The sequence below is a fragment of the Penicillium diatomitis genome, assembly GCF_028827545.1.
Source record: "Penicillium diatomitis strain IBT 30728 chromosome Unknown utg000001l_segment0_segment0, whole genome shotgun sequence".
Taxonomy (NCBI): domain Eukaryota; kingdom Fungi; phylum Ascomycota; class Eurotiomycetes; order Eurotiales; family Aspergillaceae; genus Penicillium; species Penicillium diatomitis.
In genome coordinates, this window is record NW_026623173.1 from 684,087 (window position 1) to 703,667 (window position 19,581).

The following is a 19,581-nucleotide window of genomic DNA, read 5'->3' on the forward strand; positions in this document are numbered from 1 at the left end:
GGCCTGCGGAGGTTTAGTGATCTCGCAGAGCAGTTGTGCCTCGGATGTGCGGCGACCGAGGGTCTGATTCGGAGGCGACTGCCCCAAAGAACAGCATAAGGACACAAGGCCGCTGACCTGCGATATGAGCGCGTACTTTGCGAAGATAGTAGTGGCCTCGATTCACTTGAGGATGATATTGGTTATCTGTTATTTTGCATGCCGTAAGAGTCCAATCTCTGCAGACCTTACCGAAGATCAGCGTGTCTGTCTGCAAGGCATGTGTACCGTACCACGTGCAGCACACCCACGTCATTCTCACTGATTATGCGACTACAGGGCAGTGGGTACTGCAGGTTACCAGGTACGACAACGTACACTTACATGTACGATAAATAAAGACATCCCAGTATGGCCACATGCATCTTCCGCGCTATGGTAAGATCCAAGGCGCAAGTAAGAAGATCATGCATCTTGCGTACTACAACCAACACTTCCAAGAAACCTGGGCAACGAAGCGGCCAAACAGCCACACACACCAAAACAGATTATAGTGCTGACATAGAATATTCCTATTCAACCCCACGTAGAATATTACTCCCCGATGAAGATACTCACAGGTGAGCAGCTGGCCACGATACTTGAAAAGAAGGGAGATATTGGAGACAAGGAACTATTCATATGTGCCATTCGCAAGCAATAGAGGCAGAGCGACTAAGCAAATGGGTATCTAAAAGTAAAGGGCAATTGCAATCATATAAAAAGATGAAAAGAACAACAAGAAACGAAAAAAAAGGCGAAGAACGAAGATGCAAACACGCAAAAACGCAAGAAAAGGCGACAAAACCAGGACAAAGGAAATGGTGGGAGTCAGTTCAAACCCCGCTCCCACCCAGGACAAGACCAGCCACGGCCGAAGACAGTCTGGACGCACTGCACTGCGTCTATTCTCACCAGGAACCGAGGGCGCCAGCTCAAAGCCCACCATAGACCTGGTCCTCCTGCAGCCGGAATGAGCCTTTCTCGAGATCAGTCTTGTCAGTGGTCTCGATATACCGTGCTGTCAGGGCGAACCGCAGGCCATGATCGGGCTGCACCGAGTGCTGTTCGAAAAGATGATTAGTCAAAGGAACATTCCATCGTGATCATGAGACCGAATACAAACCTCGAAGTACTTCTGCAGCTCGGCTCCATGCATGACCAAGAGGTCCCCATGCTTGAGCTCCATTTGCAGGAGTTTGGGGGGCTCCTTCTTGCCACTCCGGCCAACCAAGGACGTCAGCTGTTGGCGGTATTGAGGCAAGGTCAGTTTCCCAGCCTCAAATTCCTGCCGTAGGGCGCGCCGTTCCTGCTCTTTGAGAGACCCAGGGAGAATGGGATCATCTCGGGTGGGCACGCCCTTGTCGCCAACGCCGTAGTGGTACTTGGCCTTCATGCGGACGAACATTCTGGACCGTGACCCCAAGGACAGGGTGGCGATTGTCGGTCCAAGATCTTTTTCGCCGTCGTCATGGAACTAAAAGGCCGATGTCAGTACGGAGTGAGGCATATTGTACAATCAGTCGAGAAGTGACAGCGCAAATTACAAGTCAAGCATTACTTACTCCGATCTTCATCTGCTCGAGATATCCGAGCGCGAGCAACTCATTTGGCGGCTGGTACTCGCCACCACTCCGACCCACGGCGATCTTGGTCGCCCAGGACAGGCGACCCAACGCAGTGAGAATCTCAGCAGGAGCCTCACTGAACCCCCTCGAATCCACCGAAACGACGTACTTGTAAGGAACGCCCTGTGGAGAATTTGCATTAGTGAGTTACATACAAGCAAACAGATCCCAGAATTACACTTACGTAGTTGACAGCGAAGTGGCAAGTAAGGGTCCCTGGCACTATGAGAGAAGTCAATAATGAAGGAAATGTGAGCAGTAAAATGACAGGCTCATCATGTAAGGTAAGGACTAACGGAGGTGAGGAACAGGAGGCTCGCTTCATACCTTGGCTGTTGGTGAGGGGGTATCGCCTCAGACCGAGATTGATCACCTGCAAACGGTCAAATAAGAAGTTTGGCCCGTTTGAGGACTCGTTGATCTGCGGGTTCGCTGCGAAGTGGGTGACCCAGCCGCCCCCGGGAACCTCATAGACGCGCATCTCGTACGGTGCGCAAGTCAGATTGTCGACAGCTGGTTTGATGGCACACGCCAGCTGATTTGAGCGGAAGGCTTTGGCACCTTCCGTCACGGACAGCAGCGGAACGGCCCGGATCCTTCTTTCTGCCCTATAGCGGCAGGTCTCACTGGGTGCTCGGGCTGGATCGTTTGAGCAATCCCACGCGTCCCAAGTGATCCTCTGTATGCACTTGTGGCATTGTGGGCAGACAATACCCTTCCATTCCTCGCGGCTCGTAGTGCCTTGTGAGGAACTCAGGTTCTTGTCGAAGATCTGTGCCAGGGGTCCTGGATCTGGAATCCCCGGTTGTGTCGACAGCCGCTGGTTGAGGAAGGTAGGGTGATATTCGAAGAGTGCATCTTCTGCAGGCTCGCTGCCCCCAACCTTCCAAAACTGAGAGCAGGAGGGTTGAAGACACATCCAGCCTGGCTTGGCATAGATCTGTTGGCTGAATTTGCCACACTCTGCACACATGCGTTCCGCTGGGCCCAGATTAGAATCTCCGTGCATGCTAGCCTGTGAAACCTGCTCGGCATCTGGCGCGGTCCACCAGCCTTTTTTCGACCAGTCAAGCTTTTCAAGGCGGAATCGGTACCCCGCGTAACTGCCAAACTTTTCCGACCATACGTTCGTGATCAGGAACCAGTCGAGTACGCAATATCGATGAGGGATATCGATATCCAAAAGCTTGTTTCGAGACCCTGGTGTTACAAAAGTCAGTTGATTCGTTCAAAAGCGGATCCGCAGATAGAGATGACTTACCAATAATCACCCCCACTGGTCTACGCTCCCGCATGGTTGTCATCATCGCAGCGACGAGGTTTCCATCGGGGGACTGGTCTCTTTGAAGGGTGAGATTCCCTTGGCTGTCCTTGGTGCTGCCGCCACCACTGCGTTTAATGAGTTATCAGGACCAATAATATGGAGTACAGAAACTGTTCATCTGGATAAGCCTTACACGCGAGTGATGATGACCTCATCTGTCATCACAGAGCGACTGCCATTATCTCCATCGAGAAGAAAGCCGGTGCATCTCTTGTCAGAGAGCGCGGCACCCCCTTGCATGCTGTGGTACCAATCCAGGGCATCCACAAGTTGCTGTCTGGTCTGCAAAGAAGTTAACCATCTTCACCTGTCCAAGAGGGAGCAGACATTGCATTCAGTCTGAAAGGTGCAATACTTACATTAGCCCAGATTGGGGGCTCTCCTCTACGGCTTTTGGCCGGACGATCACATCTGTTCAGGTCGCTACTGGAAGCTGGCTGAAGAACAGACTCTGATCGCCTTCTTTTGAGGCCTGTCTTCGAACCTTTGAAACATTGTCAGCCGAAACGCCAAATGTTCCTCATATGACATGGCATTACCAGCTTTCAGGCTATCGTGCTCGCAATCCATCGCGTATAGAAGCAGGGGCCGAGACGAAGAGGTGGGGTTCTCTTTTGAGCTGCAGATGCCATGATGCAAAACACGATGTCAGCGATTTCTTGATCATCTTCAGATTGGATGATGGACTCAAGACGCAGGCTTGATGATCGACCACTCGACCACTCTATCTGCGACAGTGACTCGCGTGTAACTCAATGAACCACAGCAATGATTGAGTCCTCTCATCAGCCCTATCTACAAGCACTTACCGGTGATCTCCAGCTTGAGTGGATCTGCGCGATGGTTGGGAATGCAGGTTTGTGGAGAGCAGAAGCATGAACACCAATGGGTAACTGTGAACAGCACGGGAAGTGGATTTTGTGGCGTGATCCGGTCTGTTGTGGAACCCTACAGATATCCGGCCTCCGGCCTCCGATATCTAGCGTGCTCTTAGGGCTACCATCACCACGTGCTACATGGGGGGCATCTCATCACGTGCCGTGGGCATGGATATCTCATCACGTGTTGCGGGTACAAGGGCACATCTCATCACTTGCTGTGAGTATAGATATCTCATCATGTGTTTGAACCACGTGTTGGGGGTTCATGTGCGATCACGTACTCTTGTCATGAGTTATGACGAAGTCTCAATGGCTTACAATGTGCCCAAGGCAGTGTCGGGCAGGACTGGATACTCATTATCTGAGTCAGTGGTAGAAATTCACCTTAGGGCCTGAGCTATTGCCTTTCCAACAGTCTAATCAAGACCAAGATCGGTGAAACCAAGAGGTTGTGAGGGGAAATGGCACTCTTACTGAATTTGCACTGTTTATTTTGTATAGCAGTTCAAGAAAGAGAAAATACCAAGGTACAGGATAGAGACATACAATAAAGACGATCTTTTCCAGGGCGATGAGTAGTCACGTATGAGTGAAGCCCTACATTCTTAGTACTAGAGCAGAAGCCTCGGGGACGAGAGAAAAGAAAGAGAGTCGCGAGAGAAAGACAAGTGAAAGTGAGAAAGCCCTCAGTAGGAGAAAGACGCCAGAAAAGTGAGAGATATGTGTTTAAGTGAAACATAAGCCATAGAAAAGCCTGGGAAAGGCGAGAGAAAGATGAGAGAAAGATGAGAGAAAGATGAGAGAAAGGCAAGAGAAAGATCAGAGAAAAGCGCAGGGAAAGCGCGGAAAAGGCGAGAGACATTGAGAGAAAGGCCCTTACAGGAAGAATCACAATTTATGGTCCTCCAAATTTTTTGCTACACAAGATCGGGAGTGCGCTCTTCGATATCCTGACTTGACAACCTTCATTAGTCTCCCATGAGCGTCGTAGGGCGTCTCAAAGTAGGTATATGCACCTAAAGAGGTCATATTATCCGAACAAGGATTATGCCTTGCCACTGCAATGGGTCAAGCGGCTCCGGCACCAGATAAGTCGAGCTGATCCATTTGGCACGCAAACTGGATTGGTAAAGCAAGCATTTCTTGACACTGCAAATTAACTGCTCCAAGCCGAAGATCCGAATCCACGAATGGGAGTATCAAATTGCGCGTCGTCATCGTACTCCATCCATCTCTGAAGTGAGGGGAATATGGGAAAGAAGTGAAAGAGACAGAAGCGAGACAAAATCGAGACAGAGGCTAGAGAAAGGTGAGAAAGTCGGAAGGGAGGCAAAAATGAAAGATGTCTACAGCAGAAACTATCATTCTGCAACGGCGACAAGCCATCTTGCATCAAAGAAAGGTCCACATGGTCATTATTTGGCCAGAAGCCTCGTAGCAGACAATGATTGATCCAAGACTTCGTAGGTCAAGTGAACAAACAACACCTATCACCAGTCGCCGCTGAAGAATTGACTGTCAAATGTTCACCTTGGACGCTATTGATTGAGACACCTCATAAGACTCAAAAGAGCATACCGTCTGTAAATCTCCAATTTAGCGCCGAGCACAAAATTCTCATTTCTCGCAGGAGGAGGAAGCTATTTTAGTCTTGCGCGATCCGTTCTCTGTGATCAAATGACTTCAAGCTTTGTACTCATCAGCGTGGGTTGTGGGACCAGTGTAGGATTGAGTGGACGTTCGTCTCCAGTTCCACACACTCAGTGGTAGATAGAGTTCAAATCAACCCATTCCCTGATAGCATCGTTCGCAGGGGCGTCTTGACTTGAGGCTCTGAATGAAATTGGACCTAAGTCAAATGGTCAGGGCACCTAGTGCAAAGCAGAATCGTTTAACCAAAACTGTGAGGGCTGTTCTGCGTTCGCCCCGGCAATGATAAAGCTGGAATGACCCGTTGAGCATCACCGTCTGCTACTCGACCTGTTGGGCCAACCTCGGACGGTCAAACGTGTTGGGACTCAGTATCAAAAAGATCTGATAATGTAATGTCCTTATTCGTTACTGGTGAACCTATCATAAGACGGTCTCCGAATGATCCAGAGAGAGCATCCCTGAGACGTATTTGGGTACTCCACCGAGTCCACCCACGCCGATTAAGACACCAAAGTGCACCACCGCCATGGTACAAACAGGCAACCAAGTACTAATTGAGGAGAAGAATACTGCTTAAATTTCTTAAGGCTGCCTGCCTTGGCTTCGTGAGAAGTCTATGCCAGGTACTTGAGCATTGTGTGCAAATTCGGGAGAACCCTTGACTCGACGAAGCTTTGCAAGATACTTTCTAGGTCAAGAGTTTGTGCACGCCTAAGAGATGGGGCTGTCTACTCGGATAAATGGTTTCCTAGATTCAGGTCTCAGGACTGTCTATAATGAAAAGTTCCGGATTGACACCGGGTGCACGTTATGAAGAGCAGGTGATGAAGAGCAGGTGAGGAATCATTGTAAGACCAAGTGACTGGAAATGATACAATAACTTACGTATAGCGCTCATCTGCACCATGAAGCTCGAGCTCGAGCTCGAGCTCCCAGAAGAAGGTTACGGAGTTACTTGGGCTAAGCTTCGCGAATTGATTATTTCTGACCCACCCTTGAATGCCTTTTTGGGGTATCTTTCAGGACGAGTCCGAGCGCATGTGTTCTATGAAGTTACTGTTGAAACTTGACTGTGGTCGTGTTGTTCTTGCCATCAGTTCACTCCTCATGTACACCACAGGAAAGACGTTGAATGCCAAGCGAATAATCATGTGACAGAATTGAAGTTTATTTGGCCGGCCAGACATCGCAGTGGTGTGCTGGTAAATGCCTCGAATCAGCACTGTCATTCAGGGGTATACATGTCTGACCGTTGCCCCGATCCATTCTCCCATTACCAACTCAATTGTCAGCACCGGAGCGCCCGCCGCAAGTACGCAGCCGCGCCTCGGGTGTCTCCAAACCGGGGGGACTCCTGGGAGCTCCGCTTAGGCTCCAGCCGCAGCCAGATTTTGATTAGCACGGCGCAAAGAGCACTACTAGCATTACTCTCTGTCCGAACAGCGAGAGAGGGAGAGAGCCTGCAGACCACTAGAGCTACCTGGGTTGGAGGAAGGTGAAAGTGAGCAACTCAAAAAATCTTGAGCCCCCTCTCGCTTACCCACATTCTTCCTCCTCCTCTGAAGCCAATCCAGGTAAATTCCCCGGGTCCTGCCTGCCCCTCTTTCTGTTGGATCGTCATCTCTCGCGGTATGCACACCGCGCCGCTGTGACTGAGTTGGTCCTCAATTTGCCCGTGTCCCCGCTCGGCCTCGTGAGGCTGAGAGAGCGACTTTGCGTCGGTCGGTGTTCATGTTGCTCGGAGCACCAGACTTGACCCCCAATTGTGCGCACACCGCGCAAGTTCCGCACCGCGCAACAAGCACTGTCGACCAGCTTCGGGGGTAAGCTGCCGTCATCCTTGGCCTGGTTCTACTATGGCGGATTCCAACGATTACCGAACGTACTACGGCCAGTCCGGCAGCCGTCCAACGTCCTCACAGGCCGCGACCGGTCGCTACGAAGGTTACAGCTCTCAACCGACCCCGGGACAAGCCCAACATCTACCGAGGCGGGTACCAAGCTATAATGCGGGCGACGACTCCCAACTTCTCACGTCACCCCGGGCAGCGAGCGCGCAAACAACCGAGTCAACCGCGAGACACTGGACGCAAACAGGTGGATATGGCCGCAGCGGGGCCCAAGGTGGCTATCATGTTGCGCCAGGGGGCTACGACGATGAACGTGAGCAGTCGGTGTTTGCGCGCACTCCCTCGGAGCAAGCTCACGTGTCGCCCACTCGTGCGTCGTCGCAATCAAGCTCGGCCGGCTACGGTTACCAGTATCCAGCTTCCTCGAATCAATTGGCCTATAACCCCCAGCAATATGGGCTACCGCAGTCGCAAACGCAGCCGAATCTCAGTTATAAGCCGCCGAGCTATCATAGTCCGACCAGCAATGGGCCTTATGCAAATACTGGATCCCACCATCAGCCTTACAACCCGGCAGCCTACCAGCAGTCTGCGGGTGCAAGCCTAAATTCGCCAGTCCTCGCACGGCGACCGAGCGAAGCGACGCATTATGCTCCAGCGCCGCCCACGCCTCAGTCCTATGGGTTCTCATCGCAGTACCAACAGCCCCCTATGCCTCCTCCTCGTGGGACGGATCACCCGTACGGCAGTCGAGCCGCTGGATACGGTCCGTCGCCCACCTCCCCCGGCCGGTCGACCTCCACGACTGGTTCTACGATTTACCAAGCAATGCCCTCACCCACAATGGCGAATTATCCCAGTACCAGCCCTTCTTCAGCCGCATACCTCCCCTCATCCGCCTCGCGTCCTTCCTTCCCAGTTGCCTTGGGAATCGGCTCTGAGCCGCCGTTCTCACCAACAAGCACGTCCGTGGGCAGTAATACTTATGATGAGCAGCCGCCACGACCCCCTGCTCACCAGTTTCAAGGCAGCGGAACATATGGAAGCCGTCCCAGCATACCTTATTCGGCTTCTGCACGTACACTTCCGAACCCACCCATGCTTCCAGACTTGCCCAGTCTTCCTCCGCGTCGAACGGAGACCTTGAACAGACACCCGCAAGCACGGCCCTTGCCGGGCCCTCCCATTGATACTGAGCCTGACTGGACGAGGTTACCTGACAACACGGGCCGGGTGCCTAATGACGAGTTAATGAGAGAGCTGGAGACCGCAGTGATGAACACCCAGGCGACTTTTGCTCGGCACAACAGTGCGCGGAGCGCGCTCAGCAACGCGAGACAAACTGAGCGTCTGACGCCGGATGAACAACATACTCACACAAACAGCAACATCTCCGAGGTACATATCAACTACTCCGCCTACAGCGCCGACAGTGATGCCGAGGCGGAGACGGGCCTGGCAATGCTAAGGATGGCAGAGGAGGAAGAGCAAGCTCGCCAAGAGAGAGAAAGAATGAGAGGTCGTAGCCGGCGCTTGACAAATGCGTCTGCTACGAGCGCCCGCTCTTTTGGCTCCCAGGCGTCAGGACGGGGTCCGTCACCTCAGCAATCGTCTCCGAGAGCCACGTTTTCACAGGGGCCATCTCCTCTCCCATATTCTGACAATGACCACTTTGTGGGGCATGACCTGGCGCTTTACGAAGGCGGATATCAAGGCAACTTGCACTACGGAGACGAGCCTTCTTACACCTCCGAAGAATGTCCTGGATCTCAGGTGAACGGGAGTCTTGGTCGGCATCATGACTCTTTTAGAAGTTCGCACCAGTCCAACGAGGAACAAAGCGAATATCAAGATGAATACGAACATCCAGCAATTGCGTACGAGTACGCCAATCGATTGCATAACTTTTCGTCCAACGCACGAGTGGATGCTCTTGGCACCGGTGGTTTGTCCGCCCCAGGACATTATGACCGTCGGATGAGCTTCGATTATGGGGAAGATACTGAAGGCCCATATGATCAACAGCAGGCAGAGGACCAGTCAGGAGACGATAGTTCATATAACGATGCTCCTGCAGAGCTTTTCTTCCACCCTGGGATGCGCCCGCTCCCGCCTGCACCGGTGGAAGCAGCTGGACAAACAGACCTCTATAGCCATTTGATGCCCGCAGGCACATACCGACCCCCAGATGAGGATCAAACCCAGGAATATGACCAGTACAGACAATCCTCCCCCGTTGCAGCATCCGTGAACTCGTATGGAGAGCAGCTGCTCATTCCATCTCAAGTTCCGCGGTCGTCATCTTTATCCGCCCCTAGTGGACCTCGTACTGATGCCCCTATCAGGTCAAAGACCGATGCGGACCGTGCCAAGTACAAACAACAACAGGAATACCTTTGGCAGCTTCAGAACAAGGAGCTTCCCAGAATTGACCCTGCTGAGGCAGCTGCGCACGCGCCACTGGATCTACCCGCTATCCCAGCAGCTCGGCGCAAGAAGTTCAACCCCGCAAAACTTTCTACGGAGCAATTCAAAAAATGCACAGAGCCGTGGGCTTTAAGCGCCGTTCTGACCTGGATCAAGGATCTCAGTCAAGATGAGACTGACCTGCGCCAGCATGCTATTGTGGATGCAATCGTTGCGCTTTTCACCCACAAGGTCCCAACGATGAATATTGCAGATGCAGAGACTCTGGCGGCACGCGTTGTCTCAAGTATGCTCGACAATGGAGCGCTAGTTAAGGACGAGGAGTGGGTCAAATTCGGCCACGGTCAGATCTCTGGCGTCTTGTTCCAGATCACGGGAACAGGATGCTATTCGTCCAGGCTACACGAACAGGAGGTGCATATCCAAGATACTGACGTGCTGGGGCGGTGTTACTCTCACCACTGTATGCGCACGTTGAGGAAGGTCAATCTCAGAGCGCAGATGATGGCGCCTCAAAAGAAGATTGAGGACTGGGTGACATTCTACCAAGTGCCCAAAGATGTATGGGAAACCTATCCAAAGAAGGAGATCGATCGTCAAAACAATCTTCACGAAATTGTCACGACCGAGGACGCCTACATTGGTCAACTCGATGTTCTGAGGGAACTGTACCGTGACCAACTCGCCCAGATGAACCCTCCTATCATCCCGGCCAAGCGACTCGAGAAGTTTTTGACCGAGGTTTTTGGCAAAGTGGATGCTGTGAAGCGAGTGAACGAGGACTTTCTCCTCGCTCAGCTAAAATATCGTCAAAAGGAGCAAGGCCCATTTATCGCAGGGTTTAGCGATATTTTCCGCGAGTGGATTCGGAAGGCGAAGAACGTGTACATCGACTATGCGGCGACTTTCCCTCATGCCAATTATTTCGTCCGCCGCGAATCTGAACGAAACCCGCAGTTCAGGGCTTTCTTGAACCAGGTGCGCGAGCATAAGCTTTCCAACAGATTGAGTTGGGACACCTTCCTCAAAGCTCCTATCACTCGCATTCAACGCTACACCCTTTTGCTCGCAACAGTGCATAAGAATATGGCCAAAGAATCCGAGGAGAAGACCAACCTGGCTCAAGCGATCGAAGAGATCAAGGTTGTGGCATTGGAGTGTGACAATAAAGTGGGAGAGCAGAGCAGGCAAACCGATTTGATGGATCTTGCGAGCAAGTTACAGCTTCGTCCCGAGATGAAGAAAGAAGTTGAATTGCATCTTGACCACCTGGGTCGCGAGATCATCTTCCGAGGTGACCTACAGCGACCAGGGACGAGGACCCGTTTCCTTGTCGACACTCATGCCATTCTCTTCGATCATTACCTCGTTCTTGCCAAGTCAGTGACTGCAAGGGACGCCCGGAGCGCCAAGTATGAGCGTTACGACGTTTCCAAATTACCAATTCCAATGGATCTTCTCGCGCTCGAGAGCACAAACGATGATCCAGTAGTCAAATCGTCCGTTCGCGGAGTTGCTACTATAACTCCAGCCCAAGGTGCTGCGATTCCGTCAGCAAATGCGGCTGGCATTACGGCTAATGGTGGAGGGGTTTCTCTGGATACCAAAGATGACAAGATTCTGTATCCTTTCAGAATCAAACATCTTGGCAAGACGGGCACTTACACTCTTTATGCGTTCTCCGCCAGTAGTCGTCTCGAGTGGTGTCAAAAGATCATCGAAGCTAAGACCAAGCACGCGGCCGCGTTGTTCTCTCAAAATGCCGAGCCCTTCAGGCTTCGAGTTCTTGCCGATACTGCGTTTGCTTATTCGGATCAATCGCACGGATCTAAGAGTGTTATGATTCAAGGGACCCCATTGCATCGAGCCATCGTGGAGGTCGACAAGAAGTACCAAGGCGAGGGTAGACCTCCACCTGTCGGCAGGACCGTCGTGAAATGCGCCACAGTCTTCCAACAGCCTCCTGGGAGAATGATGTGTGCGATCGGCACTGACTTTGGCGTTTACATGTCTGATCTCAGCAACCCGCGAGGTTGGCATCGGGTAAATCTCAAGCCTCTCCTGCTTTTGTTGTGGACTTTAAACTAATTCGTATAATTTTAGGCTATCCCTATTATGCGTGTCACGCAGATCGCTGTCTTTGAGGACTTCAATCTCTTCCTATTGATTGCAGATCGCTCTCTGATTGCATATCATTTGGATGTGGTGTGTCCAGCAAGTGGCATTTCGTCAAAGGCAAAGGATTCTGCCCGTCGAGCTCCCCAGAAGCTCTCCGGCAATCGCGAAGTGGGCTTCTTCGCGGCAGGCCGGATGAAGGACCGCTATTTGGTCCTGTATAAGAAACGCGACGGCCTATCATCCACGTTCAAGGTGCTCGAGCCCATTCTACAAAAGTCATCTCCCAACAGGGCCGGCATCTTCCAGTCCCGTCGTTCACAAACCGAGTTCTTCCGAGAATATGACGAGTTCTATATTCCTGCCGAGTCCTATGGAATCAACATGTTCCACTCCTCACTTGCAATCTCCACCCAGCGCGGAATCGAAGTTCTCACGCTCGACAAGAAGCAGTCCTGGTCTGTACCTGATTTTCGCTCCGCTATTGCCGACGCCACCGACACATTGCACAGCATTGCACAGCGCATCAAAGACCTCCGGCCCCTGGGCATGTTCCGACTCAGCAAGATCGAATTCCTGGTCGCGTACCAGGAATGCGCAGTCTATGTCAATAAGCACGGCGATGTGTCCCGAGGTGTTGTCATGGAGTTTGTGGGTAGTGCCCACACGGCGTGTCTGTACGGGGCTTTCCTCATCCTGTTCAACGATGACTTTATCGAAGTTCGCAACGCGGAGAACGGCCGTCTGAGACAAGTCATTCCCGGCCATAATGTGGTCTGTCTGGATGATGGTAACAAGACGTCTGGCATCACAGGGAGAGCCGATGCAGATAATATGAGTGGATCCGCCAACGGTGTCTCAACGAGTCCAGGGAATACGGTGAAGATATGCATGCAACATCCTCAATACGAACGGAGTCAGATCGTGCTTGAACTCATTGAAAATGAGGGACAGAAGGAATAGAGAATTCCTTCTTTCTTGGGGGCTTCTTTGCTTATCTTCTCTTTGCTGCCCATGCCACAATCCCTCCATGTCTATACAGCCGACATCTACTGATCATCTCCTATGCGAGTCGTTTCGGTCTCCATGCTAATACCTTTCTACCATCGACATCCATGCATGCCCCACCCTCTTCCTTCTCGTCTTTTGTTTCGAGGGTGTGATGGAATGTCAAAACACGTTATGGATAGTAATCAAGCCGTCACCCGCATTTTCCGCATGACCTTGTGTTTCTCCCCTGCAACCTCATTGAACATGTACATATCTGTTTCATCTAGCTGTCTAATGAGTATGATGAATGAAGAATTTTGCTGGCGAGCATTATGGAAATCTGTCCCGAGAGAGGCGGTACGAGGGACAAGAATCAATAGTATAATTGAATGGAAGGTCGCTAACGGAGGACAAGTATCAAGAAACCAAAAAAAAAAAAAAAAAAAAAAAACAGCACGCAGCAGATGTCTAACTTTCAAACTCCACGACCTTGCTAACAACCTCCGTGTCTTGGACAGTGGGCGGCCTAGCGCCATGACTATCCTCACTAGACCCTTCGTCCTTCGTAGGACGTATGCTGATCACGTCCGCTTCGGCGCCTTCCAAAAGATCACGGTCTGCATCACGCACGCTGCGACGCTCGGGATCTGGTCCATATGCACCAGCACCCCAGCTGGAAATGCCGCCAGCCATCACGGCGGCAGACGCGCCTTGTCGGGAAGGATAATCATCCTCGTCGTCCTCGTCGTCGTCTTCGTCACGGTGGCCCAGAGCATTGCGCTCAAGGTCGCGCTGAGCGTCGTCCATGCGCTTCTTCACTTCAGCTGCCATGCGGATACCATCAGTGACGATGTTGTCCAAAACACCGCGAAGACCTTTCCCAGGTGGAACAATACCACCTGAGGCTCCAGCAACTGACACGCCAGCAGTGACAGAGGCAGAGGGACGGCCGATCTTGGAGAACGTCGTCAAATTAGAAGAAAGCGATGACGATGCGGCGACAGATGCGGGATGAGGATGGTCGGAGAGATGGAAGGATTGGGGGAAGTAAGATTCAAAAAATTGCTCCAGTAATTCGTCAGCCAGAACAACCATGCGGAATGTGGGCAGAGTGATGTGAAGCGGGTTATTGGGGTCGAGGGCTGGATTTGCAGACTCGGATCGGGGTCGGTTTGGTGAAATTGATTCGGTGGGCTGCGGTGAGGTCTTTTCTACAGGGGCTGTCTTTGATTCCTTGTCGTCACTGATGTCGATCAGATCCTCCTCCTCCTCTTCTTCTTCCTCGTCGTCGTCACCAATGGCAAATGCATCCAGCTTTTCAGTCACTTCTTCAGTCTTCTTCGAGAAGCCAGCTCTTTGATGGTCTGGATGACTCGGGTCGGCATACTCAAAGCAGCGCCGAATGAAGGCGCTCACACTGCCAAGGAACCTCTCGTCGGTCGTCAATCTGCTTTGTTCAGCCTCGTCATTGTTGCCCCGAGGATTGTTGATCTCGTCTTGGGAGGGAGTCGCTGTGATGGTACCCTCGAAGCCTCGACGAGACAGGAAGAGCAGGGCCTCGGACATTTTGAGAATGCCTTCGCGGTCGACTTGACCATTTCCAGAGTCATCGTAAAGCCCGAAGAAGTAATTGATATTGTTCATAATATCAGGTGCGCCCTTCAAGCGAGCTAGTCCAGTGACCACATCTTGAAGGCTCAACCCCTCATCGGGATCTGTCGCCCATTTGCGGTAAAGCCGTTGCATGAACTCATGATCGGCAGCTTGCCGCCGGTTGGCCCACAAAGAAGCTTTTGCATTGCCCCTCCAGCTCCCCGAGGTCGAGGGATCATTTTTGAGCGGCGCAGGGGAGTCGGACGCGGCCCATTTTGACGTCGCGGCCATGAAGTCCCGGAAAGCATCGTAATTCATGTGGGTTGGACTCGGACCTAACCCTACACGACCGACCTGCCTGTCCACTGGTGGACCGAGAATTGACTGCCGCTGCGACTTTTTCTTTTCGTTCCGTTGACGCTCTTCGTCGGCAAGCTTCTGTTGCTGTTCCCAGTGATATAAAATCTCGTAGAACCTGTCATAAATTGTACCCAAGTCGTCCACGCTCAGCCGCTTACTTTCAGGCCCCAGATTGCGTATTGAAGTACGCTTGGCAAAACTTTCGATGTTGTTCAAGACTGCGTTCTTGTGCTTCTCACGTTGTTCGGTGACGGTACTGTGCGTGATGCCTGAAAACTCTTTGAATGCGACCACCATCAACTCTTGGAATCGAGTGATAGCACGCAACTTGGGATTCTCGGATCTCGGGTGAGCGGACTCATCAAGACGAGAGAAATATGATTTCAAAATGGAGATGAATGATCCGTCGTCCTGGATATCGAGCAATTCTTCTCCATTGATGCGAAGAATGGCAAGACCCACTTGGAAGAGGACTTTCGGGCCCTCCAAGAAAAAGACATCAAGAACCCTGAAAGCGAAGACAAGGGGCATTGAATTGATGTACAGCGAGAGGAACCAGGGAAGAGATACCACAGAAAGTTGGACATCTGATTTGGTGAGATGTTCCCAAAGCACGGGCATCGTCTTCTCCACCAAGGACTCGAAGACCTTTTGGTCAAGCAAAGTTCCGTACATTGTTGTCGAGTAGTAACCCGGGAGAAGGCGATCGCACAGGACGGAAAGAAGGAAGAAGGCCTGGGCCTCGGACATGTATCTGCTCATGTTAGCGACTGCAGATCGAAGCTAAGCTATGCGAAACATACATAAGCAGCGCGGCAACCACGATGTTCATAGCTTGGCAATAGCCAACCTCAGCATTGGTCCAACTATATGCCGTCAGGACGCGACGTAAGCGGCCAATACCCTCTTCGCTCTGGAAACCTGGGTATTCTGGCAGACTGCGGTTCAGGTCTTTCTCGATTTCATCAATAGCTAATGACTCTTGGCCATCGAATTTGGCAAGCGTCTCTGCATATAATTTTGGTGACCGTATTCGAAGAAACATGGAGCCGGACGTCAATTCCCAGATCTCGCCTCGCAGACGGTTCGGCAATCCAACCCGAATCAGTTTGTGAAATGTCGGTTGTCGTACTAGTGTAGCATTCCGTCCATTTTCTGTGAAAAAGTCTGTAAGAACCTACTGGAGTAGAGTGGCAAGCCAAAGTAGGGCCGTTCCTTACCTCGGAAATATTCTCCCCAAAGTCTCATCTTGCTTCGGTCGCGCAATTTTCGAGCATCGCCCGGATATCGGAAAAGCATACCAAGGCCAGCATCGGGAGGCTGACGGCCTTGGCCATCCGTCGCATCCTTTGCTTTCGTTCCTGAGAGCAGATATTCCGAATAACAATCTGACACGATGCTTCGCAAGTTGTCCACCTCTTTCATGCCCTCCCGTAGACCCTTCTTCAAGCAATCACAGAACCGCTCACATGCTTGCCTGCTTCCAACGAGTTGAAGAATGAGTCGTTGAGGAGCGAAGTTTGGTTCTTGTGTCTTGTTGAGCATGCCATTCCAGGTTGTTAATGCCAACGAGAACACTTCCCGAGCGCTGTGCAATCGTTCCACCCTTCTGATGGAGGATAATGGCAAAGTGAAGCCATTTCCAGATGGCCCTGTGCCATGCGTTTGCCCGGTCCAGCTCGTAGACGCGCTCAATGTGGATGACGGCAAGAAACTGGTGGGCTGAGTCGAGAAGCAAATGAAACGCTCGCTCAGATGCAAGCGCCCAGTATAGCGATTCCCAGGCCGGTCGACGCGACGAGAACCATCAGCAGAGTCGGAAGAAGTATTGGACGGTAGAGGAAGAATCAGCTCGGCTGTGATCTCTTGCAACGGGTTCTGCGAATCAGGAAGACGAAACTGCTGGCGAAAGAGGGAGGCCTTGGAGGGATTGTCGTCATTGGATGAGAGAGACGGAAGGTTGAAGTTCGCCGAGTCAATCAACGATGAAGCTTTCTGAACGAAGGAGGAGAGCGAAATCATGGTGGCCAGAGTCTGGTTTGGCCCTTGCGACACTGGCGAGTCCTCGCAGCTATCCGATGATGTCGGGTCACGGCGGAGCTAGGCTGGTGAGAACAGCGGAGCCGGGACAGTTCTTGCGGCCCAGCCGATGATTAGTGTACAGCGCTACAAAGGCAGCCGGTGGAAATTTCAAAAGACAGTATTTAGGTCATGACACGAGTGTAACCATTCGTGGTTCAGAATCTGCATCACTTGAACTGTAACTCTAGCTCATGGACATGGAGCGGGATGTTATTGTCGGACCGATAAGAGGGGTGGAAGGCAGCTTATCACATGACTTTCAGCCTTACAGCACCAATTCATGGGAACTGGGGCTCAATGACGTGCCTACTTCACTAGACAAAGAGTAGGAGCTATTTTACAGCGCACAAGACCGAAATTATCTTGATAAGACCGGCCAAACAGAAAGAAGTGAAGGATAGAATGGATTGAATTTGCCGTGTGAGCTACAGAGTATGAGAACAAAAAGACAGAAATCCCAATTGAAAAGAGGATCTGTCTGTCATAAGAATGAGAAGGAGTAATCAATTATCAATTTGACTTCCACAAAAGAGATAAAAAAAAAAGAAGAACAAAAAAAACACAAAAAACAAAAGAGCGGCGTTGCGCCTGGCTTGTCAAAATGGCTGCGGCAACTCCGGAGGACCCGCGTGGAAAGACTTTGTGGGGACAGCGAGGCTAGAACAGCTTAGTTCTTGTCCATGGAGCCACGGGGAGTTACGGACTCGGTGTACTGCGGAAGATCATCCTGCTCAGAAACCTCTACAGAGTCCTCAATAAGACTTTGCTTTTCACAGGATTCGCCCTGCTCCCAAGAAGCCTTGTGCTCCTGGGGCTGACCAACCCTGTATCGTCGCCACATGAAGACGACGGCTTGACCGATAAGCATGCCGATTGAGCTTGCCGCCACACCAGCCAAGATTCCGACGAGAGCTGGAACGATGATGAAGTGAATGATTCTTCGGAAAGTCCGGACGAACGCACCATGGGGGCGATGGTGGTGGTGATGGTGACGATGACCACCCCAATGGTGTTCCTTTTCGAATTCGGAAAACGCACCCATGCCCTTAGCTGGGTTGTGCTTTCCGTGGCAGCCCTTTCGGCCAGTCTTCCCAGCAGCGGCTGCAACACGCCCCTTCGCAGCCGCGAGAAGGCCTCGTACCCGGGCAATTGCGAGCTCCCGCAGACAAGCGACCTTGCCATCGCACTTCTTCCACGAGAGATCAGATGAAGGTGGGGCGGTTGGTTCGATCTTGGTTTTGGCGATGAAGAGTTCGCCGTCGGGGGCCTGCAAGAGCGTAACGGCGACCGTGTCCACTGGGACAGGATGTCTCTCGAGGTCAAGAATGGTCAATCGCACGTCGTAGATTTCCGATCCGGCGTCCTTATCACTTGTCTCCAGTGGCATCATTTCCAAGGCGTATCCCAAGGCCATAGGCTCGGAAATCTGCCCATCTTGAAGTTGCTGGATAGCGCGAAGAGGACCAGGATCGACTGGAGGGAAAATCTGTCGTCCGTTGGCCAACAACAGATTATCCTCGATGGAGAAATCCAGCATCTGGCCAGAGTCATGTGTCAGCACAGATTTGTTCAAAGGTGGTCGTTCCCGTCCGATGAGCGGGTGAGATGGCTGCACATACCAGTGAGGGGGATTTGCCCTCGACCCAGGTGGCGACACCTTCGTGGTCAACTTCGCGGAAAGGACAGTCCTGGCACGGGACGCTGACCATCGCATGATGAGCATCAGCCAGAATCACGGGATGAACGTTCATAAATCCGTCTTGAACTGGCTCCATTTGATGCTCCATCTCCGGGGGGATCAACATCGAACTGGCCGGCAAGACGGCAGCGCCGCCCAGCAGCATAAGAGAACGGGCCAGCATGTTGTAGTCGCGATGACAGACAACCGGTTGTGAACAAGGTCTGGGAAGAAAAAGTGAAAGCAGAGAACTGCTTGTATATTAGCAGAATATCAGTGGTGATGAGGAAGTGCTGAAGACAGCCTCGACTGTTTGATAGTAGGCGAGAGAGGAAGTTGAAGAGTGGAGAAGGAGTTCCGTTGCAGACTCCAGCGGAAGATAAGCGCGGGCCCAAGTCAACTAGTCAAAAAGGCGCCCCAAGGTGGAGGAGGGTGACGTTAGCCTCCTGCGTGGCAACCTCTTTGATTGGCAGGTATTCTTGTTACACCACAGTGACCACAACACCATGAGCGGGTCCTCTCTTCTCCTGGCGATGGTCTGAGGAGTAAGGACTAAAGAAGAACACATCATCCATCCATTCAACCGAAGGATCCGTGCTTAGTGCGATGCCACGATCATCAAAGACAGGTATTGTTTATTCCATCAGATCGGAGAAACAAAATGCACTTGCTCTCGTCAAAGGAGGCTTTCAGTTCCCTTGGCCAGTTTCGGGCCAGTCATGTGACTGTGCGGTCTATTATGTACTGCAACTACTGTCCCCTGGGCTTCTGGAGTCGTGCAGGAGTTGCGTGCGTGGAAGATGAGACTCTCCACCGTAGGTTCAAGGCGTTTGACAACAGACACCGTAGCGCAGCTGAACGACTAGGAAATAATGATACAGCTAGAGATATTCAGCTGAAGTCTCGGTTACATATTAACTTGAATCACGTCGGATGCTTACGAGGTACTGTAGTTCGCGAAGATGGAACAAGACTAGTAAGA

At 51.8% G+C, this 19,581-nt stretch overlaps 4 protein-coding genes across 4 annotated transcripts; 1 reads left to right on the plus strand and 3 right to left on the minus strand.

Annotated features, from left to right (window-relative positions):
• Positions 1 to 953: 953 nt before the first annotated feature.
• On the minus strand, positions 954 to 3,540 carry N7539_000203 (uncharacterized protein; the record flags this gene model as incomplete). Its single annotated transcript, XM_056929807.1, has 9 exons — positions 954 to 1,082; positions 1,145 to 1,495; positions 1,584 to 1,769; positions 1,831 to 1,868; positions 1,974 to 2,846; positions 2,908 to 3,035; positions 3,104 to 3,252; positions 3,330 to 3,454; positions 3,510 to 3,540. The coding sequence occupies 9 exons, from the start codon at positions 3,538 to 3,540 to the stop codon at positions 954 to 956; spliced, it is 2,010 nt and encodes a 669-aa protein (XP_056794100.1).
• Positions 3,541 to 7,360: 3,820 nt separating this feature from the next.
• N7539_000204 (putative Rho guanyl nucleotide exchange factor) lies at positions 7,361 to 12,859 on the plus strand (the record flags this gene model as incomplete). Its single annotated transcript, XM_056929808.1, has 2 exons — positions 7,361 to 11,824; positions 11,885 to 12,859. 2 exons carry the CDS (start codon positions 7,361 to 7,363, stop codon positions 12,857 to 12,859), a joined length of 5,439 nt encoding a protein of 1,812 aa, XP_056794101.1.
• Positions 12,860 to 13,354: 495 nt separating this feature from the next.
• On the minus strand, positions 13,355 to 16,861 carry N7539_000205 (GTPase-activating protein; the record flags this gene model as incomplete). Its single annotated transcript, XM_056929809.1, has 3 exons — positions 13,355 to 15,593; positions 15,643 to 15,994; positions 16,060 to 16,861. 3 exons carry the CDS (start codon positions 16,859 to 16,861, stop codon positions 13,355 to 13,357), a joined length of 3,393 nt encoding a protein of 1,130 aa, XP_056794102.1.
• Positions 16,862 to 17,588: 727 nt separating this feature from the next.
• On the minus strand, positions 17,589 to 18,783 carry N7539_000206 (uncharacterized protein; the record flags this gene model as incomplete). Its single annotated transcript, XM_056929810.1, is given in 2 exon segments — positions 17,589 to 18,530; positions 18,541 to 18,783. The coding sequence occupies 2 exon segments, from the start codon at positions 18,781 to 18,783 to the stop codon at positions 17,589 to 17,591; spliced, it is 1,185 nt and encodes a 394-aa protein (XP_056794103.1).
• Positions 18,784 to 19,581: the final 798 nt, after the last annotated feature.